Here is a 25,946-nt window from a genome sequence, read left to right as displayed (position 1 = left end):
TGGACAAATCTGGATTTGGCGGATGCCAGAAAAATGCTTCCTACCGAAATGCATAGTGCGAAGTGTAAAGTTTGGTGGAGGAGGAACAATGGTCTGAGGCTGTTTTTCAGGCTAGGCCCCTTCGTTCCAGAGAAGGGAAATTCTAATGCTAAAGCACACAACAACATTCTAGACGATTCAGTGCTTCCAACTTTGTGGCAACAGTTTGGGGAAGGCCCTTCCCTGTTTCAGCATGACAATGCGCCATTGCACAAAGCGAGGTCCATAAAAAAATGGTTTGTCGAGATCGGTGTGGAAGAACTTGACTGGCATGCACAGAGCTCTGACCTCAACCCCATCGAACACCTTTGGGATGAATTGGAACGCCGACTGCGAGCCAGGCCTAATCGTCCAACTTCACTAATGCTCGTGGCGGAATGGAAGCAAGTCCCCGCAGCAATGATCCAACATCTAGTATTACTAATTCATTATAAATTATTAATGCCCATGATTTTGGAATAAGATGTTCGACAAACAGGTGTCCACATACTTTTAGTCATGTAGCGTGAGTGAAACAGTTTTCCTTCCAAAACATTGTCTTTATTAGGGATGTTTAAAAGCTGCTTTTCAATGTGGGAGAGGATGGGCATACCCCAACAACAGAATGATGTGGGTGTATACTGGTCATTAAAAATATTCATGCATGACCGCTGATTGGCCAGCTCATCCTCCTCAGGGAGATCATCATGTTCTATGAGGAAATAGCAAGCAATTTCGAAACTGTCTATTTGAAATACGACTTTAAGGTGGAGTTTTTGTTGTTTTTTCTCTAATTTATCTTTCAGGAGCATGCCGTCTATTTAAAATCAGGCAATGCCCACATTATTCGGACACATTTTAGAATGTAAAAATAATGTGAATGTCAATGCATAATGCCATTGGGTAGGCCTATAAAGAATATATATATTTAATATTTATTTAACTAGGCATGTCAGTTAAGAACAAATTCTTATTTACAATGACGGCCTACCCCGACCAAACCCTACGGGACTTCCAATCACGGCCAGTTGTGATATAGCCTGGAATCAAACCAGGGTCTGTAGTGACACTTCTATAGATGCAGTGCCTTAGACCTCTGAGCCACTCGGGAGCCCATATATATATATATTCTTAAAAGCGGTAATGCATACCATTTTGCATACATTTTCAGTGGATTTTTTTCCCTATAGGCTAAAACAATTAGATATAAAATGTACAATTAAAATGAAGTGCTTGAAAAAGTATTTGAAATTCCTTGAAATTTGACTTGTCAATATTTATAAGCTCTGTATAAATAAAATCACCTGCTATTACATTTACATTACATTTAAGTCTTATCCAGAGCGACTTACAAATTGGAAAGTTCATACATATTCATCCTGGTCCCCCCGTGGGGAATGAACCCACAACCCTGGCGTTGCAAGCGCCATGCTCTACCAACTGAGCCACACGGGACCGTGTGCACACATCATTCACTTTCCAGTCAGATTTGACCGGGACAGTAATTAAATATTTTGGGGCCAGTATCATTCAATTGCATGTGCAGTGAGCATAGGACCTATATGTCCACTACTTTGCGTAGCCATTAACGATGCTATTGATAGCATAACCATTTTCGGGTAGATGGAAAGGAACATAAAAATGTAACTACAAAGTGCGCTACAGAAACACTGCTTGTCAAACAACTGTCTGACTGGTGTGCACCTGAATTAAACGGTAACACACACAACAAAAAATAAGACATTTCTCAGATTTTCCCCAGACCTCATAAATGGTCACCCGATGTGGTTTGACGTACTGTGGTTGACATTGAAAAACAACTAAATTGTTTTTGAAATTCTGCTCTCTAGAGGATTTCGACATCTGCAATGAATACATTTTGCACTTTATTTGAGCAGTCTCTTTTCTTTGCTGTTACAGTAAATCTATCCAAATCAATGTAGCTCACAGATCACTGCACCTGTACATAGCCCATCTGTAAACAGCCCATCTATCTACCTACCTCATACTGTATTTATTTATCTTGCTCATTTGCACCCCAGTTTCGCTACTTGCACATTCATCTTCTGCACATCTACCATTCCAGTGTTTAATTTCTATATTGTAATTACTTCGCCACCATGGCCTATTTACTGCCTTAACTCCCTATCTTACCTCATTTGCACTCACTGTATATAGACTTTTTGTTATACTGTATTATTGACTATGTTCTGTTTATTCCATGTGTAACTCTGTGTTGTTGTATGTGTCGAATTGCTATGCTTTATCTTGGCCAGGTCGCAGTTGCAAATAAGAACTTGTTTTCAACTAGCCTACCTGGTTAAATAAATAAAGGTGAAATAAAAAAATATATAAATAAAAATGTAAGAACAAGGGCATGGTAATTTAAAAGATGAATAGTCATTATTAGCCTGGTTCTGTACGGAATGCAGGCACATTATAGGACTCAAACTAGATCAATTATCTTTTTTTTTTGTTAAAACAAGTGTGTGGACCAAATCATGTGCTGGTGCCACCAGTGGAAAAAGTGTTGAACCCCATTACACCTCTTTTAGTTGTATTTGGTGATGGGGAGACTGATACTTCATGAAGCCCAGAAAGGTGTTCAACCTGTTTTAACTAGTAACTGTTGTCGGAAGGTTCCAACAGTACAGCTGTATTACTACCACTGCTATATGACAGTTTCAAATGAAGTCATACAATCTAAGTTATGTAGCGTAGAGTAATATTACAGTAATTGCTGTATATTACAGCCATTTTGTCTGTTTTTGTTCAAGTGACCTTATTCAGCATTGGATGGTTGAAGGGGTGTAACATTGTTTCAACCATTTCCTTTGTCAGGCAATTTTTACATTGTTCTGTTGTACAATTTACTGGTTGTTATCAAATGAAAGCATAACTTTTGAAAGCAGTTACCATAAATTAACAATTAACAGTATAATTGCAAGACCTTATTTTCTCATCCACGCTCATTTCTACCACTGTTTGTTTGAGTTTATGTTGAATGAGATACTCAATGAAAATCAAAACATGTAGTTAACCTTAGCTAGCTACATCTGTACTGTCTGTGTTTACCATACCTGACTTGCCATTTTTCAAGCTGGTCTGTGCTTTGCTGTGCAGCTGGAATGGAACTGTTGCTTTCAAGGGCTGTGGACCAGAAGAGTCTCCCCGGATCTGGCTGACTCCGCTTCGGCAAGACATCTTCCCAAGACGGCTGCAACTCAAGGTTTAGTTAGCTCGTTGAATTTCTGGTAAATGCTAGAATACCCAACTTTTAGAACTTGACTAGGGAGGTCTCACTCAAGCTAAAACAGCGGCTACCTGTTCCCTCTGAGATCTTAGCTACTTCACGATGATAACTATTCAAGTCAGTACATGTTTTTAATGGGTAGCTAGCTAAATAGTGTTCAAATTGGGCTATGCCTAAGAAATAGTTAAATGGATCTTCTTTGCTCTCTCGCTCGTGCGAGTTAGCTAGCTAGCCAGCCAGCAGAGTTCCTTTGTGACGATATTGAGCAATTTCAGCACTTTTGTCAAAGAAGGAAGCAGTCCAACCTCAGTAAGTTAATAAACTACATATCATTAGTCTTCTTAGTAAACGATATATCATCATAATTATTCGCAGTGGAACTTATTTTTATCACCAACTAAGTTGAGGTGGTCACGGTGGAGTTTCTTGCGTTGTTGATTCACGCCAACTCAAACAACTTTCACGCTCGTGTAGATGTAATTATGCGGGGTGGGTCCAGTTTTGAATCTGAGATTTGGTTGGTTAGTGAAATGTATTACCATAAGTCCATTGAGCAACTCACTACCAATCTATCACTGTGACAGAAAAAACATGTCACTGCCCAATTAATTTATCATATTGATTTCAACGTTCTCTTGTTTTTGTTTCAATACTGGTATAATCAAACTGGACACTGATTCAAAATCGTATCACATAGCCTAGGGCTATTCAAGCATATAAAATGTTGCATTTCAATAGTGTTGTTTAAAATGACTTTTAACCTGAAATCCTGAAATAATATTTGTTGTGCACAATGGGCAGTCTTCATATGACATTCATCTATATATCCATTATTAATTAATTAATTCAATGCATAAGCATATCTTCATTCATTCTAATAACGGGCTCACTCTTATGCAATCAGTGTGTTAGTGTGTTTGTGTGTGTGTCTGAGGGTGGACAACGAGGTGTATCTCCGCAGAGGGGCGATTGTGGAACATGGGTGGTGTGTGTCAGTGTGCGTTGTGATAGATAACTGTCCCTGAGCTGTGAGAGAGGGAGTGCCAATGCTGTGACCGGAGAGGGGATAGAGATAACACTCAAACCAGAAGTAGTAGCCTTTAACCACAAATTCTAGATCAGCTTTAACCAACCTATATTAAAAGGTTACCCACTGGTAGGTACAAAGCAAAACTGACCCTAGATCAGAAATTCAAGTGAAACTTCAACCTACACCAGAGATAACAGACCATTGCATCGGCCTCCCTGAAATGGGAGGGAGTGAATGAGCAGCATTATCACAAAGGGTCACTCTCACCACCTCATGTCCACGCACACAGTGTACATACTGTATGTCTTGTGTTGCTGCCCTCACAAGTCAAAAAGGGTAATGACAGAAAATCACTTACCCTTCGCAAACCTTCCATGACCTATAGCATAGCCCACATGGGGTCATACCATAGATGTGTGTGCGAGTGCGTGTGTGTGTATACATCATTGGGTTATACCTAGGGAACTAATAGGAAAGTATGTCAACCAGGAATGTGTCCTCACTCCTCCACATCATCTATTACCATCTTCCATGAGAGACCTACAGCAGTTGTTTGCTGTAGTCAAACAGACATAGAGGTCTGTTTGACTGTGCTAATTAATGAATGACTCTATCCTCTGACCCCAGTCTTTGTTCGGCTGGTTCCTTTTTTTAAAGGGGAGGGGTGTTGGTTTACTAAAAGTTAGAATACAAAAGGAGGAAGACTACAAAAGGGGAAGATCTGGTGGGTTTGGTGAAGTACAAAACAGTGTTGGTTCTCTTCGATCTTATGGGTTTCATTTTGAATTTAATGGCGGAAACATAACAGAGCATTGTCGCATCATCGCATTTTGTACTTCCATTCAGGTCAAATACGAAAATGCACTGAAAACAATGCAAGATAACTTTTAAATCAGGCTCGTAGAAACTGGCACGTCTTTCAGAACTAGAACCCATTGTCATGCTCTGACCTTAGATATCTAAGTTTTCTTTATATTTTGGTTAGGTCAGGGTGTGACGAGGGTGGGTATGCTAGTTTTTGTATTGTCTAGGGTTTTTGTAGTTCTAGGGGTTTTGTAGGTCTAGGTAATTTGTATGTCTATGGTGGCCTGATATGGTTCCCAATCAGAGGCAGCTGTTTATCGTTGTCTCTGATTGGGGACCATATTTAGGTAGCCCTTTCCCTTTTGTGTTCGTGGGTTCTTGCTCTATGTTTAGTTGCCTGTCTGCACTATTCATATTAGCTTCACGTTTTGTTGTTTGTTCAGTGTTCATTCTTTTAATAAATATAGAATGTATGCATACCACGCTGCACCTTGGTCCGATCTTTATGACGAACGTGACACCCATATATGAACCTACATGACACAAAGACACATATCATTCAACAAGAAGAATATATACGAGTCGTGCACTACAGTAGAGATAACATTATATTGTGACATAGCAAATGCAGTAAGTCAACATATAGTACCTTCAAAAGGTACTCATACCCCTTGACTTATTCCACATCTTGCTGTGTTACAGCCTGAATTCAAAATGTATTAAATATGTTTTTCTCACCCAACTACACACAACCCATAATGACATAGTGAAAACATGTTTTACATTTTTTCCCAATGTATAAAAAAAATATTTAAAAAATATGACATTTATATAAATAAGTATTCACTCCTGAGTCAAAACATGTTAAAATCACCTTTGGCAGCAATTACAGCTGTGAGTCTTTCTGGGTAAGTCTCTAACATGCTGACCACACCGGGAGCGTTGCACAATAAATGTACATATACCTATTATTCAATCGTTGCACTGAGGCACACACTCCAGTCTAGTTGGTTGGTGGTGATGCACCTTAAAGTTGGTTGCTAACCACCATATAAAGTCCAAAGAAGAAGCCTGAAAGAGGAGAGATTACTAGAAACTGTCAATTAATTGTGGATTAATTGTCAGCATAGAGGACCTTGTGCATTTCAGGTAAAATAACAACCTAATGTTTATATCCCAGGACAAATTAGCTAGCAACAGCAAGCTAGCTAGATAAATTGCTCTAAATGTATAATGCTTTTTTACCTGTCCCCAAATTAATATAGATGGTTCAGACGTTGATACTTCAACCTGAGTGTCCTGATTACGGCTGGTGTGGGGGGACAAAATCAACATGTGTGCGATGTCACCTGTGCCGTCTGGTCAGCATGTAAGAGCTATGCACACCTGGATTTTACAATATTTTAACATTATTCTTTTTTAAATTCTGCAAGCTCTGTCAACTTGTTTGTTGATCATTGCTAGAAAGCCATTTTCAAGTCTTGACAGATTTTCAAGCCTATTTAAGTCAAAACTGTAACTAGGCCACTCAGGAACATTCAATGTTATCTTGTTCAGAAACTCCAGTGCATATTTGGCCTTGTGTTTTAGGTTATTGTCCTGCTCAAAGGTGAATTTGTCTCCAAGTGTCTGTTGGAAAGCAGACTGCACCAGGTTATCTTGTAGGATTTGCCTGTGCTTAGCTCTATTCTGTTTATTTTTATCCCCAAAAAACTCCTTAATCCTTGCCAATGACAAGCATAACCATAGCATAATGCAGCCACCATCATGCTTGAAAATATGAAAAGTGGTACTCGGTGATGTGTTGTATTTGCCCCAAACATAACACTTTGTATTCAGGACATGAAGTTAATTTCCTTTCCAAATGTTTTTGCAGTTTTACTTTAGTGCATTATTGCAAACAGGATGCATGTTTTGGAATATTTGTATTCTGTACAGTCTTCCAATGTCTTTTCACTCTGTAATTGAGGTTAGCATTGTGGAGTAACTACAATGTTATTTATCCATCCTCAGTTTTCTCCTATCACAGCCATTAAACTCTGTAACTGTTTTAAAGTTACCATTGGCCTCATGGTGAAATCCCTGAGGGGTTTCCTTCCTCTCCAGCAACTGAGTTAGGAAGGACACCTGCATCTTTGTAGTGACTGTGTGTATTGGTACACCATCAAAAGTGAAATTATTAACTTCACCATGCTCAAAGGGATATTCAATGTCTGCTTTTTTTTTTACCCATCTACCAATATGTACCTTTATTTGGGAGGCATTGGAAAACCTCCCTGGTCTTTGGTTGAATCTGTGTTTGAAATTCACTGCTCGACTGAGGGACTTTACAGATAATTGATAAATGTGGGGTACAAAGATGAGGTAGCCATTCAAAATGTGTTAAAGACTATTATTTCACACAGAGTGAATCCATGCAACTTACTATGTGACTTCTTAATTAACTTATTGTGGCTGCAGGGGTAGTATTGAGTAGCTTGGATGAAAGGTGCACAGAGGTACCCAGAGTAAACGGCCTGCTCCTCAGTCATAGTTGCTAATATATGCATATTATTATTAGTATTGGATAGAAAACACTCTGAAGTTTCTAAAACTGTTTGAATTATGTCTGTGAGTATAACAGAACTCATATGGCAGGCAAAAACCTGAGACAAAATCCAAACTGGAAGTGGAAATTATTAGGCTGGTCAAGATCCCATTGAAATTACAGCGAGATATGAATTAGTTTTCACTTCCTACGGCTGTCACTAGATGTCAACCGTCTGTAGAACTTTGTCTGATGCCTCTACTGTGAAGGGGGCCGAATGAGAGAGGAATTAGTCAAGTCTGCCATGACCTGACCATGCTTTCACCATGCGCGTTCACATAAGAGGGGGCTCTGTTCCATTGCTCATCTGAAGTCAATGTAATTCTTCGGTGGGAACGTTATTCAATGTTGTTTTTATTTATGTTAACAACATTCTAAAGATTGATTCAGTACATCATTTGACATGTTTCTACTGACTGTTACTGAACTTTTTGACATCTCGTCAGCTTTTAGGGAGCGCGCTTCGTGACTTTGGAATTGTTTACCAAACGCGCTAACAAAAGTAGCTAAATGGACATTAATGACGGACATTATCGAACAAATCAAGCATTTATTGTGGACCTGGGATTCCTGGGAGTGCATTCTGATGAAGATCATCAAAGGTAAGGAAACATTTATCATGTAATTTCTGGTTTCTGTTGACTCCAACATGGCGGCTAATTTGACTATTGTTCTGAGCACCGTCTCAGATGATTGCATGGTTTGCTTTTTCCGTAAAGTTTTTTTGAAATCTGACACAGCGGTTGCATTAAGGAGAGGTATATTTATAATTCCATGTGTATAACTTGTATTATCATCTACATTTATGATGAGTATTTCTGTTGAAACGATGTGGCTATGCAAAATCACTGGATGTTTTTGGAACTAGTGAATGTAACGCGCCAATGTAAACTCAGATTTTTTTATATAAATATGAACTTTATCAAACAAAACATACATGTATTGTGTAACATGACGTCCTATGAGTGTCATCTGATGAAGATCATCAAAGGTTAGTGATTAATTTTATCTCTTTGTGCTTTTTGTGACTCCTATCTTTGGCTGGAAAAATGGCTGTGCTTATTGTGGTTTGGTGTGACCTAACATAATCGTTTGTGGTGCTTTCGCTGAATAGCATATTTGAAAACGGACACTTTGGTGGGATTAACAACAAGATTACCTTTAAAATGGTATAAGACACATGTATGTCTGAGGAATTTTAATTTTGAGATTTCTGTTTTTTGAATTTGGCGCACTGCACTTTCACTGGCTGTTGTCATATCAATCCCATTACCGGGATTGCAGCCCTAAGAAGTTTTTAAGCAAACTGTGGAAAAAGTCAAGAGGTGTGAATACTTTCTGAAGGCACTGTACCATAATTATCCCTACTTTAGCAACAACACAAGCAATGTAATGTTTAACAAAAAAGGTTGTTTTATTGCTGTTTTAAATTACATATATCCAAACTCCCAACACCTGGGATGAGATAGCGATCTACATGAAGTTAAATAAAACGAGTAAGTATAATAGGAATTCATCATAATACAAAATAAATAGCATACACCCCCAAAAAAAATTGCACCATCCAATACTCATACAAGTAAGTCCTACACTCACACAAAAACGCACTCACAGACAGACAATTCAATCAAAACAATTCAATCCAGGTCAGAAGGATAAGTGAAAGGCAACATCCGTCCTGCGCAGCAACACAGCCTTGAATTGATATGCAGTTATGTCTCTTGTTGTTTCCCACACTTAAATTCCATGCATTCGTGCAGTACAAGAGCAATTTCATTTTCGCCATATCCTGAAAACCTGGATAACAGAATTGACTGAGTCGGGCCCAAAGCTTCATAGATACTTACTTGGTAATTTGAAGCACTGCTAATTTATTCTTCACAATCAGTGGCCACTACTGTATGTTTAGAAATGATATAATACAAATCCTTTTGCATCCCTCAATGTTAGCTTGTGCTAACAGACTTGTAATAATGCCACGTCAGGTGTAATATGGCAACAACAAAAAAGGGTTAAGCTTCTGAATGGTGTCAAGGTGGTCCTGACAGTTCAAAGTTCTGCACTGCAAGAGTTCACAGTAGGCAGAAAGTAGATACTAGTACTGATACTACTACCGACAGACTTGTAAGACTGAAGACAGAGACAGACGAACACAGACAGATAGTTGTAATTCTACAGTACAAGCCTCTAGGGAGGTTAAATGTTTTGGTCAACGGGAGAGATACATGTTTGTAGTTGCTGTAAATTGTAAATTACGACCTGTAATTGTATAATGGCTATGTTTTCAAGTAAGCAACCATATTTCCCATCTATAGCAGGTGGTCCGCAGTTCAGCCGAGTAAAGACATTGAAAGACAGTGGAATTGAAGGGTTTGGGCAGTACTGCAGCTCTTCCGGTTGGTTTTATTTTTTGACACGATTGGAGATGCATGTGATAGACAGGCTTTTCAGTCAGAGATGAGACGGTCTTATAGAATGACAGTGTTTTGAAATGAGAGAGTGTTGGATTTGAGGAATGATGGTGGAATAAAGGGAATTTAAAGGTTTATTGAGGGGGAACATTGTCCTCCTTTTGACAGCAGAAGAAAAAAAGGAAAATGAGTGTTTATTTTTTGACAAGTCCAGGGAGTCCCTCCCTGTTTCAGTTTGTCTTCACCCATTTGGTGCTTAATGAACACGACCCAGGTTTCTCATGTTGGGTTGAGCTGTGTCCCCCAGTGTTTGTGAATGGCAGTCGTTCTTTGGTGCCCTCTAGCTGGGAGAGAGGGCAGGGCTGTTGTCTGTGCTGATGTGGACCAGGCACTCACTGGACTTAAGGCTTGCCAGGGACTTGCAGCTGGGCAGGGAGTTTAGAGAACCACACAGGACCATCATGGAAGGGGTGTAGTCTTTATCTAGGGGAAGGACATATGTTGTCAAAACCAACATGAGATGTGTGTTAGCTGTAGGCGTGTTCGTGTTTTTATTTTTATGAGAGCACAGGAGTGCGTGTGCGTGCACATGTGCATAATTTCTGCACGCTTGCGTGTGTGGCGATCTTATTCATGCATGTGTCCATGGGTCCATAGAGGCGTTGCTGTCTGTGTGTGGTGTATCGTCATGTATCCTTATTTGTGAACAATACGGGTAGTGTGTATGAGTGTGTGACTACAGCACCTGCTGTGCACCACGCCTCTCCATTCTGCTGCCCTGCGGTATTCTGGGAGTCGGAGTCCAGGCTGACCACTGACAGCAGCTCTGTGCTGGGGAAGCTCCTCCTACAGGCATATGGGGACATAGTAAATATACTCTCGTTCTTCTTTTCACACTCCCTCTCGCTCTCTCGCTCTCTCAGTGCTGACACGATCCCCGATTCTACATGACAAACAATCATATCTACCTCATATCGTTAATTTCAATCTGAAAGTTCTGTCGTGTTTCAAGGCCAAGCAGACAAATATTTAAAAAACAAACATAATTGCTGCACCTTTTCCTCCTTATTTCAATTGACTGATGAACAAAATAACCTCTTTATGAATGTAGGAACTAATTAAACCAAACTGTTGCTACATAGATGCAGTACAAAGACAAGCATTTTGTCGGGAGGATGTAGTCACACCTGCGAAAGAGCTTGCCATCGTCATGATTGTTGTAGGGCTGTTGCCATTGGTTGACGAGAGGGATTGACAGGTTTTTGGCCAAAATGTTGGAGTCACACGGAATCAGGCTCGTCCTGAAAAACACAAGAATCCCAGTATAACCAAAGCATATCCAAATTGTGTCAATATGGTAGGTTTTACAGTGATATCCCTGTACTTCACTGTGAATATGTCTACGCCACACCAAGCAAAAAATTCTAGGGAGAGAGAACATTTTTGTAAAGTTACCCGTAATGTTACCCTAATGTTTGAGTGTCCAGTTTTCTGTTAATTAGGGGAACATTCTATCTATGTTACAATGTTCTTAGAATATACAAGATATAAGATATTACTGTTCCAATCACATTTCATGAGAACGTTGCAAGAACATTCCTGTGTCCAGTTTTCTGAGGGTTAGTAGAATATTCCACCACCGTCCCACCAAACATACACAGAACATGGTTGCCATGTTCTCACAATATAAGATATTAATGTTCTAGACACGTTTCATGAGAATTTTGCAAGAACATTCCTGTGTCCAGTTTTCTGAGGGTTAGGAGAATATTCCATTGATGTCACATCAAACATACGCAGAACATGGTTGCCATGTTCTCAGAACGTAAGATATTAAAGTTTGAGACATGTTTCATGGGACCGTTGCAAGAACATTTCTTGTGTATCATTCAGGATGTCACCTGATGGTCCCACGTTTTCCCCCCAAAAGAATCATTACATATCATGCCTGGTTACTACGGCCAAGCACATCAAGGGCCTGATTGGTGATACACGGCTCTTTTTGTTTGTTAGCAAGGGATACCCACACACGTGGATTTTAACATAGTGTTTTTTATCTTACATACTTGACACGCATGATTACATTGTGCATGTTCATTTAGAGTGCATTTGGAACATTTTCAGACCCATTGATTTTTCCACATTTTGTTACATTACAGACTTATTCTAAAATTGATTCGTTTTTTTTTCATCAATATACACACAATACCCCATAATGACAAAGCAAAAACAGGTTTTTAAAAGTGGTTGCAAATGTATTAAAAATATAAAACAAATAGTTTATTAGTTTAGTTTATTAGTTTAGTTTATTACATAAGTATTTTGGACCCTTTGCTATGAGACTCAAAATTGAGCTCAGGTGCATCCTGTTCCCATTGACCATCCTTGAGATGGAGTCCACTTGTGGTTAATTCCATTGATTGAACATGATTTGGAAAGGCACACACCTTTCTATATAAGTTTCCACAGTTGACAGTGCATGTTAGAGCAAAAACCAAGCCATGAGGTCGAAGGAATTGTCCCTAGACAGGATTGGATCGAGGCACAGATCTGGGGAAGGGTACCAAAAACCTTTCTGTAGCATTGAAGGTTCCCAAGAACACAGTGGCCTCCATCATTCTTAAACGGAAGAAGTTTGGACCCACCAAGACTCTTCCTAGAACTGACCGCCCGGGCAAACAAAGCAATGTAGAAAGAAGGACCTTGTTCAGGGAGGCGACAAAGAACGCTATGGTCACTCTGACAGAGCTCCAGAGTTCCTCTGAAGGATAACCATCTCTGCAGCACCCCACCTATCAGGCCTTCATGGTAGAGTGGCCAGACGGAAGTCACTCATCACAGTAAAAGGCACATGACAGCCTGCTTGGAGTTTGCCAAAAGGCACCTAAAGGACTCTCAGACCATGATTCTCTGGTATGATGAAACCAAGATGGAACTCTTTGGCCTGAATGCCAAGCGTCACACTTGGAAACCTGGTACCATCCCTACGGTGAAGCACGGTGGTGGCAGCATTATGCTGTGGGGCTGTTTTTCAGCGGTAGGGACTGGGAGACTAGTCAGGATCAAGGGAAAGATGAACGGAGCAAAGTACAGAGAGATCCTTAATGAAAACCTGCTCCAGAATGCTCAGGACCTCAGACTGGGTCAAAGGTTCACCTTCAAAACAGGACAATAACCCTAAGCACACAGCCAAGACAAAGCAGGAGTCTCTGAATGTACTTGAGTGGCCCAGGCAAAGCTCGGACCTGAACTCGATCGAACATCTCTGGAGAGACCTGAAAATAGCTGTGCAGCGACAAAGCTTGATCTGCAGAGAAGAATGGGAGAAACTCCCCAAATACAGGTGTGCCAAGCTTTTGGCATCATACTCAAGAAGACTGTAATCATTACCAAAGGTGCTTCAACAAAGTGCAGAGTAAAGGGTTTGAATACTTATGTAAATGTGATATTTCTGGTGATTTTTGTACTTTTTACCCCTTCTCCCCAATTGATAGTTACGGTCTTGTCCTATGGCTGCAACTCCCGTACGGACCCAGGAGAGGCGAAGGTCGAGAGCCATATGTCCTCTAAAAGATGACCCTGCCAAGCCACACTGTGTCCATGCGCCCGGCCCGCCACAAGGAATCACTAGAGCGCAATGGGACAAGGTCATCCCGGCCGGCCAAACCCTCCCCTAACCCAGACGATGCTGGGCTAATTGTGCGCTGCCTCATGGGTCTCCCGGTCGCGGCTGGTTGCGACACAGCCCGGGATCGAACCCACGTCTGTACAGACGCCTCAGACACTGCGATGCAGTGCCTTAGACTGCTGCGCCACTCGGGAGGACCAGTTTAAAAAAAATGTTTATACATTTGCAAAAATGTATAAAAATCCTGTTTTTGCTTTGTCATTATGGGGTGTAGATTGATGAGGCAAAAAAACTATTTCATTAATTTTAGAATAACAAAATGTGGATGAAGTCAAAGGGTCTGAATACTTTCCTAATGCACTGTATACAGTAATTATTAATTATTATTCAACATGTCCTCACCTGGGATTTGAACTCACAACCTCTTGGTTCACGGCATTCAGATCTTCCTGCCAATCCATCATGTCTGTGTCAGTTATCAGTTAATTTGACTATTCTCTCATCATTGATTTGATTTACTTTTTTCAACCATTTAAGGAGGAGGGGTTTCGTCTGGATAGAGCCTAACTATAATGGCCCTGTAAGAAAAAAGGCTACCCGAAACGTTTGACCCAAGTTAAACAATTTAAAGGCAATGCTACCAAATACTAATTGAATGTATGTAATCTTCTGACCCATTGGGAATGTGATGAAAGAAATAAAAGCTGAAATAAATCAGCCTCTCTACTATTATTCTGACATTTCACATTCTTAAAATAAAGTGGTGATCCTAACTGACCTAAGACAGGGAATCTTTACTAGGATTAAATGTCAGCAATTGTGAAAAACTGAGTTTAAATGTATTTGGCTAAGGTGTATGTAAACTTCTGACTTCAACTGTATATAGCTGAGCATCTCAAAGAGAACTCCATAGTATATTTGAACTCCACCGACCATGTAGAACAAACATCTGTCATTGAGAAACCTATTTTAATTAGATCAGATAGGTGCATTGCTGTTGCCATAACGAATCAGTTGGATGGGAATTTGATTTCCATAAGGGGGCAAATTTTTTCATGGGACCTCCTGCATGTGCAGGCGCTTAAGCTTGCACACATTCTTGAATGGGTGTTACAGTAAAGACCATAGGCGGCACGTGAGTTTCAAGTTTGGGGAAGCTTACAATTTATAATACCATTTCTACCGATCTCTGTGCCAGTTATGATTTTCATATGCGTATTTTCGTGGAACAGTTTAATTTCAATAATAACGGTTTCATTTCTCAATCATTGTCACGTGGTTAATCATTAAAATCTTAATTAAAATGGCAAAAATCGAAAAGTTAAAATTCAACTAATGCGAGAGCACCAGCCATATAACACATTGATACACTGATCGATTGGTGGTTAAACAATTTTTTTCCTATAGGCCAATGCAGCAGTAAGCGTATAACTTCCATCCTCAACTAAGTAAAATACATAGGCCTAAAGCCAAAAAATAAAAACAGCAGAGAATATCCTCATGAAAATCCAGGTTCTTTTAACCACATGAATCTCTCTACTCAGCCTATCTGCCTCTCTATCGGTCTTTACTTGAGCTAGCGTTGTATCAAATCAATCCGCAAACTTTCAACATTGTATCAACTAGCCTATTCTGGGCCCTCAGAGTTTTCCATGCCAGTGAGCTCGGAACAGACAGCTGTTTTTGATCAAAGGAGAAGTGTTCAGGTATTTTATGACGTTTACACTGGATATATGTGATCATCAGATCATGATATTTGGCTTTGTGATTATCGAGGCCGGGAGAGTTGGAAAGATTTTTAAAATACTGTGAGGAACTATTATCATTCGCAATGGATGTAAAAAATATATGTACTTTTGTTGACTTACTGTGTGAGGTGAAGAAAAAATTAGCGCGAAGCTCAGCTTATTAGCGGTGGACATGGTGAGTTATAAAAGGCCAGAAATCAGATATTTCCCAAGGGGCACATTCCTACATTTGCGCGTAGCAGGTCAAGTACTTCAATGCGTGCTCAGGTATGCACGCTCCCTCAGTATCATCAGGACAGAGAAACCAGACACATGCTCATTGCTCACATGGAGCACTCCAAACAAAAGCCAATTACATTTTATTTTTTTTACAAAACTTGGAATTGATGATTATGAAATAAACCAAAACTGGTTTCTTAGAAGTGTAGCAGGTTGTGAACTCTGCAAATAACGTTTCCACCCCGACAATGAGAATCATAAATCACTGTAATTAATACATGCATTAACAGAAATTAATGTAACCAAATGATGGGGATTAAAGGTGTTGCGCAGCAACTCACTGCCTTCCTGAAGACAAACAATGTATACGAAATGCTTCAGTCTGGTTTTAGACCCCATCATAGCACTGAGACTGCACTTGTGAAGGTGGTGAATGACCTTTTAATGGCGTCAGACCGAGGCTCTGCATCTGTCCTCGTGCTACTAGACCTTAGTGCTGCCTTTGATACCATCGATCACCACATTCTTTTGGAGAGACTGGAAACCAAAATTGGTCTACACGGACAAGTTCTGGCCTGGTTTAGATCTTATCTGTCGTAGATATCAGTTTGTCTCTGAGAATGGTTTGTCCTCTGACAAATCAACTGTACATTTCGGTGTTCCTCAAGGTTCCGTTTTCGGACCACTATTGTTTTCACTATATATTTTACCTCTTGGGGATGTCATTCGAAAACATAATGTTAACTTTCACTGCTATGCGGATGACACACAGCTGTACATTTCAATGAAACATGGTGAAGCCCCAAAATTGCCCTCGCTAGAAGCCTGTGTTTCAGACATAAGGAAGTGGATGGCTGAAAACGTTCTACTTTTAAACTCGGACAAAACAGAGATGCTTGTTCTAGGTCCCAAGAAACAAAGAGATCTTCTGTTAAATCTGACAATTAATCTTGATGGTTGTAAAGTCGTCTCAAATAAAACTGTGAAGGAACTCGGCGTTACTCTTGACCCTGATCTCTCTTTTGACGAACATATCAAGATTGTTTCAAGGACAGCTTTTTTCCATCTACGTAACATTGCAAAAATCTGAAATTTTCTGTCCAAAAATGATGCAGAAAAATGTATCCATGCTTTTGTTACTTCTAGGTTAGACTACTGCAATGCTCTACTTTCCGGCAACCCGGATAAAGCACTAAATAAACTTCAGTTAGTGCTAAATACGGCTGCTAGAATCCTGACTAGAACCAAGAAATTTGATCATATTACTCCAGTGCTAGCTTGGCCATGTTCTGTTATAATCTCCACCCGGCACAGCCAGAAGAGGACTGGCCACCCCTCATAGCCTGGTTCCTCTCTAGGTTTCTTCCTAGGTTTTGGCCTTTCTAGGGAGTTTTTCCTAGCCACCGTGCTTCTACACCTGCATTGCTTGCTGTTTGGGGTTTTAGGCTGGGTTTATGTACAGCACTTCAAGATATTAGCTGATGTACGAAGGGCTATATAAAATAAACTTGATTGATTGATTAAAGTGCTGGTGACATATGTAATGCTGGTGACATATGTAATGGGGAATTTATCAAAATAACCATTCAAAGGGCAAATAATTCACACAAAGAAACAATGAAAGCGCAAGGATTGGCTGTAGACATCTGAGCACATTCTGGAGAGCTGAGTGCATGCACTCTAGAGAGAGACACGTCATATCTTCACCAAACACCCATCCCCTTCTTGTCTCAATATTTTAATTATACTCAAGACACATTCTCTTCACACACATTTAGATGCTTTCACTGACAGCCACAACCCAATAATCCCGTAGGCTGCCCAAATTGCTGGCTTCCCAAATAGGCATAGGCTTACGTGATTTGAAAGAATCCACAGCATTTTTTACAAGAAGCTAATAATCCTCTGTTGGCTAAATCATGCTCTCTGGTGAAGTATATTGAATGATTGTATATAGACAGGTGATATTATATCATTTTGGTAAAACATCAATTTACTTTAGGGGAAGCCAGCACTGTGTATCCGCCAACGTTCCTTTCCAATTCGCAAGTGGCTGGAACAACAATGAGAGTCATTGGGAGTCGTTGTCCCAAAAGCATGAAGGCAGGCGACAAGCTTAGGTCTGCATATTAAGCTCATAGAAACGCATCAGGCTTATTTTGATCATATTTTGGCGAGAGTGAGCCCTCTCGCTTCTCCTCTTCCTCTCTGCTGAAACTATCTCACCTGAGAAAGCATCCGAGCGAGTGAAACGGCGCCCCTTTGTCTTACTATATGTAGCCCATGTATCTGATGCTGTCAGGACAAAAAGAGTATGACGTCCAAACAGCATCAGATACATGGTCTACACATAATGAGACAGAGCATCAATCGCTCGTATGCTTTATCTGAGATTATTGCTTCTTTCTGTCAGCACGCGTCTCGTGAAATAAATTATCTGTATTTCAATAGTTTATGTGTACCGGCAAGAGGGTACGGCAGGGCGGGCCAGGCCCTCTAAAAGCGTCCACGTGCTTCCCAGACGAAACAGTTCGGAAGAGTTTGTGCATATATTATGACAACATTTTGTTAGTTTTGGACTTCGGTAAGGGTTTTGTTGGGTGTTCGGGCACACACATTTTTTTATCGAGGCCTGTCGATGTTCGGGAACCGAAGTCTACGTCCCTTCGTCTGTGATTGGTCAACTGTTTGTCACACCAGCCTTCGCTTTGGCCGTACGCCTTCGCTTTGGCCGTACTGCAGGCTACAACACCACCTTCCCAGCTCCTCGCAACAGGGTCTTTACTCTTACTGCGGGGAGTCAGACCACCCGCGGAACACCTGTCCCAGAAGGAGAACCAGGCAAGGAAGCGACAGGCCGAGGAGGGCTCCTGCACCTTCACAGGTAGGCGTGGACGTGCCTTGCTCCTCTCTGTCCACCCAGCCCGACCTCTCCCTGAATATCCTGGCCCCCCACTGAGTCCAGCCCTAGTGGACTCAGGTTTTGCAGGCAATTTCCTAGACCGGTCAGTGGCCTTATCATTAAGCATTCCTCTAGTCCCTTTACAACCCCCTATCCCAGTCCGTGCCCTAGACAACCGTCCCCTAGGAACAGGACTGGTGAACCAAACCACGATTCCCATTTCCCTCACAGTTGCTCACAACCACCATGAACGCATCACTTTCCTCATCTCAGACTCTCCTGCACACCCCATAGTTTTAGGTCTCCCCTGGCTACAGCTGAATAACCCCAGTATATCGTGGACAGGGAGGAGGTTGTTGGGTTGGTCGCAGGAGTGTCAGGGGAGGTGTCTCTTTGTGTCAATCTGTGCCACCTCCATGGAAAGTCCGGACCAGGCCAACCACGTCCCTATCCCGGAGGAGTACCGGGACCTACAGGTGGTCTTTTCGAAGACTCGTGCCACGTGCCTGCCCCCTCATCGCCCATGGGACTGCACTATCGACCTACTGTCTGGTTCAACCCTCCTATGGGGGCACATCAACCCTCTCTCGCATGCAGAGACCGAAGCCATGGAGGCCTAGGTCCAGGAGGCACATGGTTCCAATCCCCACTCTATCAAAGTATATACACTACCGTTATGGAAGTATATACTACAGTTCAAAAGTTTGGGGTCACTTAGAAATGTCCATGTTTTTTGAAGAAAAGCATATTCTTTGTCCATTTTTAAAATAACATCAAATTGATCAGAAATACAGTGTAGACATTGTTAATGTTGTAAATGACTATTGTAGCTTAAAACGGCATATCTTTTAAATTGAATATCTACATAGGTGTACAGAGGCCCATTATCAGCAACCATCACTCCTGTGTTCCAATGGCACATTGTGTTAGCTAATCCAAGTTTATAATTTTAAAAGGCTAATTGATCATGAGAAAACCCTTTTGCAATTATGTTAGCACAGCTGAAAACTGTTGTTCTGATTAAAGAAGCAATAAAACTGGCCTTCTTTAGACTAGTTGAGTATCTAGAGCATCAGCATTTGTGGGTTCGATTACAGGCTCAAAACGGCCAGAAACAAAGACCTCTCTGATGAAACGTCAGACTATTCTTGTTCTGAGAAATGAAGGCTATTTCATGCGAGAAATTGCCAAGAAACTGAAAATCTTGTACAACGCTGTGTACTACTCCCGTCACAGAACAGCACAAACTGTCTCTAACCAGAATAGAAAGAGGAGTGGGAGGCCCCGGTGCACAACTGAGCAAAAGGACAAGTACATTAGAGTGTCTAGTCTGAGAAACAGACGCCTCACAAGTTCTCAACTGGCAGCTTCATTAAATAGTACCCGCAAAACACCAGTCTCAACGTCAACAGTGAAGAGGCGACTCTGGGATACTGGCCTTCTCGGCAGAGTTGCAAAGAAAAAGCCATATCTCAGACTGGCCAATAAAAAGAAAAGATTAAGATGGGCAAAAGAACACAGACACTGGACAGAGGAACTCTGCCGAGAAGGCCAGCCTCCCGGGCCACAAGCACCAATGAGGAACGACCTAAACACTGTCCCAATAAGGGTTATTTCATGGGCATGTACTTATTGGGCCAGTAGAGTTAGGCCCTGTCCAGAAGAAACCCTAACCCCTCCTCCCTAGGCATTTACACTTATGTGGATGAAACAACTTAATAGTGTAAGCAATAAGAAAATATATTTTATCGATCATAGTGATTCAGGAGTATCATTAAAACAGGTTAATATGCCCAACCAACATTAGACAACTATACAGAAAGCCCTTAAATTGCTGAAATAGGTCAATCAAATCAATGATCAGAATAATCATATTAACCGACACTTGACATAGACATGGTGTCACGTTCCTGACCTGTTTTCTGTTAGTTTTGTATGTGTTAGTTGGTCAGGACGTGAGTTTGGGTGGGCAGTATGTTTTCTGTTTCTATGTTTGTTTAAGGGTTGCCTGGTATGGCTCTCAATTAGAGGCAGGTGTTTGGCGTTTCCTCTAATTGAGAGTCATATTAAGGTAGGTTGTTTCACATTGTTTGTGGTGGGTGGTTGTCTCCTGTGTCTGTGTATGTCGGTGTGCCACATGGGACTGTTTCGGTTTTGTTTGTTCGTTCGTTTTATGTAGGCAGTTTTCGTGTTCATGCGTTCTTCGTGTTTCATGTGAGTTCGTCGTTCAGGTCTGTCTACATCGTTTATTTGTTTTGTAACTTTAAGTGTTCGTTCGTGTTTTTCTGTTTTGTTTATTAAACATTATGTCTAAGTATCACGCTGCGTCTTGGTTCAATCCATGCTCCTCCTCTTCGGATGAAGAGGAAGAGGAGAACCGTTACAGAACCACCCACCAATCCAGAACCAAGCAGCTTGAGTTCGAGCAGTGGACATGGGAGGACGTGTTAAATGGAAAAGGCTGCTACACATGGGAGGAGATCCGAGCTGGAAGAGATCGCCTTCCATGGGAACAGCTGGAGGCGATTAGGAGAGCGGAGGCAACGGGAGAGAGAGACCAGATTTATGAAGGTAGGCGGCTAGCACGGAAGCCCGTGAAGAAACCCCAAAAATTTCTTGGGGGGGGGCTAAGAGGTAGTGGGTCTAGGGCAGGTAGGAGACCTGCGCCCACTTCTCAGGCTAACCGTGGAGAGCGGGAGTACGGGCAGACGCCGTGTTACGCAGTAGAGCGCACGGTGTCTCCTGTACGTGTGCATAGCCCGGTGCGGGTTATTCCACCTCCCCGCACTGGTAAAGCTAGATTGAGCATTGAGCCAAGTGCCATGAAGCCGGACCTACATATCTGCCCACCAGTACGTCTCCTTGGGCCGGCTTACATGGCACCAGCCTTACGCATGGCGTCCCCGGTTCGCCTACATAGCCCGGTGCGGGTTATTCCACCTCCCCGCACTGGTCGGGCGACGGGGAGCATTCAGCCAGGTAAGGTTGGGCAGGCTACCACAGGTACCACCAGTGCCTACACCACGCACCAGGCTTCCAGTGCGTTTTCAGAGCACTGTTCCTCCTCCACGCACTCTTCCTATGGTGCGTGTCTCCAGCTCAGTGCCTCCAGTTCCGGCACCACGTACTAAGCCACCTGTGCGTCTCCAGAGCCCTGTACACACTGTTCCTTCTCCCCGTACTCGTCCTGAGGTGCGTGCCCTCAGCCCGGTGCCACCAGTGCCGGTACCACACACCAGGCAAATAGTACGCTTTGAGAGTCCAGTGTGCCCTGTCCCTGCACTAGCATGAAGGTGCGTGTCCTTAGCCCGGTGCCTCCAGTTCCGGTACCACGCACCAGGTCTACAGTGCGTCTCATCCGGCCAGAGCCATCCGTCTCCCCAGCGCCGTCTGAGCCATCCGTCTCCCCAGCGCCATCTGAGCCATCCGTCTCCCCAGCGCCATCTGAGCCATCCGTCTCCCCAGCGCCGTCTGAGCCATCCGTCTCCCCAGAGCCGTCTGAGCCATCCGTCTCCCCAGAGCCGTCTGAGCCATCCGTCTGCCCAGCGCCGTCTGAGCCATCCGTCTGCCCAGCGCCGTCTGAGCCATCCGTCTGTCCCGAGCCATTAGAGCTGCCCGTCTGTCCCGAGCCGTTAGAGCCGTTAGTCAGTCAGGAGCCGCTAGAGCCGTTTGTCAGTCAGGATCTGCCAGAGCCGCCAACCAGACAGGATCTGCCAGAGCCGCCAACCAGACAGGATCTGCCAGAGCCGCCAACCAGACAGGATCTGCCAGAGCCGCCAACCAGACAGGATCTGCCAGAGCCGCCAACCAGACAGGATCTGCCAGAGCCGCCAACCAGACAGGATCTGCCAGAGCCGCCAACCAGACAGGATCTGCCAGAGCCGCCAACCAGACAGGATCTGCCAGAGCCGCCAACCAGACAGGATCTGCCAGAGCCGCCAACCTGACAGGATCTGCCAGAGCCGCCAACCAGACAGGATCTGCCAGAGCCGCCAACCAGACAGGATCTGCCAGAGCCGCCAGCCAGACAGGATCTGCCAGAGCCGCCAGCCAGACAGGATCTGCCAGAGCCGCCAGCCAGACAGGATCTGCCAGAGCCGTCAGCCAGCCATGAGCGTCCAGAGCAGTCAGCCAGCCATGAGCGTCCAGAGCCGTCAGCCAGCCATGAGCGTCCAGAGCCGTCAGCCAGCCATGAGCGTCCAGAGCCGTCAGCCAGCCATGAGCGTCCAGAGCCGTCAGCCAGCCATGAGCGTCCAGAGCCGTCAGCCAGCCATGAGCGTCCAGAGCCGTCAGCCAGCCATGAGCGTCCAGAGCCGTCAGCCAGCCATGAGCGTCCAGAGCCGTCAGCCAGCCATGAGCGTCCAGAGCCGTCAGCCAGCCATGAGCGTCCAGAGCCGTCAGCCAGCCATGAGCTGTCCAGAGCCGTCAGCCAGCCATGAGCTGTCCCTCAGCCCAGAGCGGCCATTAATCCAGAACTGCCCCTCAGCCCAGAGCGGCCATTAATCCAGAACTGCCCCTCAGTCCAGAGCTGTCTCTCTGTCCGGAGCTGCCTTTCAGTCCGGAGTTGCCCCTCAGTCCAGAGCTACCTCTCTATCCTGACCTACCTCTCTGTCCTTAGCTATATCTCTATCCTGAGCTATTACTCTATCCTGAGCTATTACTCTATTTTGACCTACCTCTCTGTCTTGAGCTATATCTCTGTATTGAGCTACCTTATCCTGGTGCTGCCCCTTATTTTGAAGTTACCTATTAAGTTAAGTAGGTGTAATAGGAGGGTGGTCATGTTAAGGGGGCGTAAGCTGGGATTGACTATGGTGGGGTGGAGCCTGAGCCACCACCGTGGTCAGACGCCCACCCAGACCCTCCCCTAGACTTTTGGTGGTGCGTTCGGAGTACGCACCTTGAGGGGGGGGTTATGTCACGTTCCTGACCTGTTTTCTGTTAGTTTTGTATGTGTTAGTTGGTCAGGACGTGAGTTTGGGTGTTATGTTTTGTTTATTAAACATTATGTCTAAGTATCACTCTGCGTCTTGGTTCAATCCATGCTCCTCCTCTTCGGATGAAGAGGAAGAGGAGAACCGTTACACATGGTGTCATACCATAGCGGGAAAGATCGGAGTACCATGAACCAGGAGGTTGTGAGTTCAAATCCCAGGTGAAGACAAGTTGAATAATAATTACTCTATAAACATGCACAATGTAATCAAGTGTGAAAACGTGTAAAAACACTGTATGTTAAAAGTATCCCTTGCCAATCGACAAAGCGATATGAATGTATCAGTCGTTCACCAATCCGTGCCTTGATTGGCTCAGTGACGTGATGTGTAGATTTTTTTGTGAGTGGACACAAACAGTCTTGCAATGTTCCCATGAAACATGTCTAGAACATTAATATATTATGTTCTGAGAACATGGCAACCATATTTTGTGTATGTTTACAAAAACTGAGAAATTTCATAATTTGGTGTGTCTCAGGTACTTCTCTAGAATGTCCCATAATTGTTCAATTGGGTTAAGATCTGGTGACTGAGATGGCCATGGCATACGGTTTACATCGTTTATGCTCATCAAACCCTTCAGCTTTGTATTTACTGCAGTTTACGTTGCCCTCTAAGAGGTTGAGTGGACCTAAACCATGCCAGGAAAATACACCCCACACAATAACAGAGCCGCCGGAACCCTACCCAGCTAACAATTCTAGGGAGAGAGAACATTTTTGTAATGTTCCCCTAAGGTTTTCCATTAGTTAGGGAAACTACTAAGAATGTGAGAGTATATACTGTGTCCTTAAAATGTATATACTGTGTCCTTAAAAAATATACAGTTGAAGTCGGAAGTTTACATACACCTTAGCCAAATACATTTAAACTCAGTTTTTCACAATTCCTGACATTTAATCTTAGTAAAAATTCCCAATGCACTTGTGTAAATCTGAAACAACTTGATAGGTGTAAGCAATAGGATTAATTCCATTTGAAGTAAATCTCACCCCTCTTAAAAGTACACTCAAGAAAATATTTTATTGATCATAGTGATTTAGGAGTATGATTAAAACCAGTTAATATGTCCTACCAAATTAGACAACTATACAGAAACCCAGCTAATCATTCTAGACTCTAGAGGGAGGGAGTTTTTGTAATGTTACCGTAATGTTCCCCTAATGTTTGAGTGTCCAGTTTTCTGTTAGTTAGTGGAACATTCTATCCATATTAGCAAAAACCTTCTGATAACCTTTTTTTAATCATGATTTGGCATTAGAGTTAGGAAAAAATGATCGTAATGTTAAACACAACATACCCATAAATATTCCTGCAACAATCCCATGAAACGTGCCTAGAACACCAATATCTTACACTTAGAAAAAAGGGTTCTAATAGGGTTTTTCCACTTTTCCCCATATCATAACTCTTTTTGGTTCCAGGTGAAACGCTTATTGGTTCAAGGTAGAACCATTTTGGGTTCCATGTTGAACTCTCTGTGAACCCAAAGGGTTCTACTTGGAACCAAAAGGGTTCTACCTGGAACCAACAAGGGTTCTTCAAAGGGTTATCCCATGGGGACAGCCGAAGAACCCTTTTAGGTTCTAGATAGCACCTTTTTTCCCAAGAGTGTATGTTCTGAGAACGTGGCAACCATGTTCTGTGTATGTTTTGTGGGACGTTGATGGAATATTCTCCTAACCAACAGAAAACTGGACACATTGTTCTTGCAACGTTCCTATGAAACGTGTCTAGAACATGAATATATAACATTCTGAGAACATGGTAACCAAGTTCTATTTGACATTAAGGGAATGGTCTCTTGGAAACATTCCTTGCACATCACAGGAAAAAATTTATGAAAATGTTAGTTAATGACCTAATGAGGTTCTTAGGGGAATGTACTCTAAAGTTGTGGGAATGTTTGTTGTTAGCTGGGTACCTGTATGTGTCTCTGTAGTTGTGTGTATTGTGTGTGTATGTTTGTCTACATGTACGTCGTATCTGCATGTGTGTGTGTGTGTGTGTAGCCACTCACAGCTGCTCCTGCAGCTCCAGCACGATGGCCTCCAGCTCCCTCTTCTCCTGCTGGCTCTGCTCCTCCAGCTCCACCAGCCTCGCGTTCAGCTCCTTGTTCTCCGTCTCCACGTTTGTCAACTGGGATTCCCGCAGACGCACCAGCTCCTCCAAATAGCCCTGGAGACAAGCACACATCAGGGCTACTTTTTAATGGAAGAAAACAGGCTGAAATGGAGTAAAATGGGGAGGTACTTGTCAAATAAGAAACCATTTTTTTGGTTTTGAAATGTTTTGCTACAGTGTGCCCAGCTACACATATCCAATGATGCCTTCCATCTACTTCTGTCT

The 25,946-nt window shown here is 42.7% G+C and overlaps 2 protein-coding genes across 2 annotated transcripts in view; both read right to left on the bottom strand.

Annotated features, from left to right (window-relative positions):
• fam117ab (family with sequence similarity 117 member Ab) overlaps positions 1 to 3,767 on the bottom strand; it is a 37,016-nt gene extending 33,249 nt beyond the window's left edge. Inside the window, exon 1 of the mRNA XM_055921880.1 lies at positions 3,099 to 3,767. Within this exon, the coding sequence (XP_055777855.1) occupies positions 3,099 to 3,222 (124 nt within the window). The 5' untranslated portion in view covers positions 3,223 to 3,767. The remainder of the gene's footprint in view (positions 1 to 3,098) is intronic.
• Positions 3,768 to 9,082: 5,315 nt separating this feature from the next.
• Positions 9,083 to 25,946, bottom strand: part of rundc3ab (RUN domain containing 3Ab) — a 37,112-nt gene continuing 20,248 nt past the window's right edge. Inside the window, exons 8-11 of the mRNA XM_055921868.1 lie at positions 25,618 to 25,775; positions 11,291 to 11,404; positions 10,849 to 10,949; positions 9,083 to 10,586 (exon numbers count right to left, since the gene is read on the bottom strand). Of these exons, the coding sequence (XP_055777843.1) occupies positions 10,444 to 10,586; positions 10,849 to 10,949; positions 11,291 to 11,404; positions 25,618 to 25,775 (516 nt within the window). The 3' untranslated portion in view covers positions 9,083 to 10,443. The remainder of the gene's footprint in view (positions 10,587 to 10,848; positions 10,950 to 11,290; positions 11,405 to 25,617; positions 25,776 to 25,946) is intronic.

Source organism: Salvelinus fontinalis, chromosome 1, assembly GCF_029448725.1.
Source record: "Salvelinus fontinalis isolate EN_2023a chromosome 1, ASM2944872v1, whole genome shotgun sequence".
Lineage (NCBI taxonomy): Eukaryota > Metazoa > Chordata > Actinopteri > Salmoniformes > Salmonidae > Salvelinus > Salvelinus fontinalis.
This window is presented reverse-complemented; position numbering and strand designations above follow the sequence as displayed.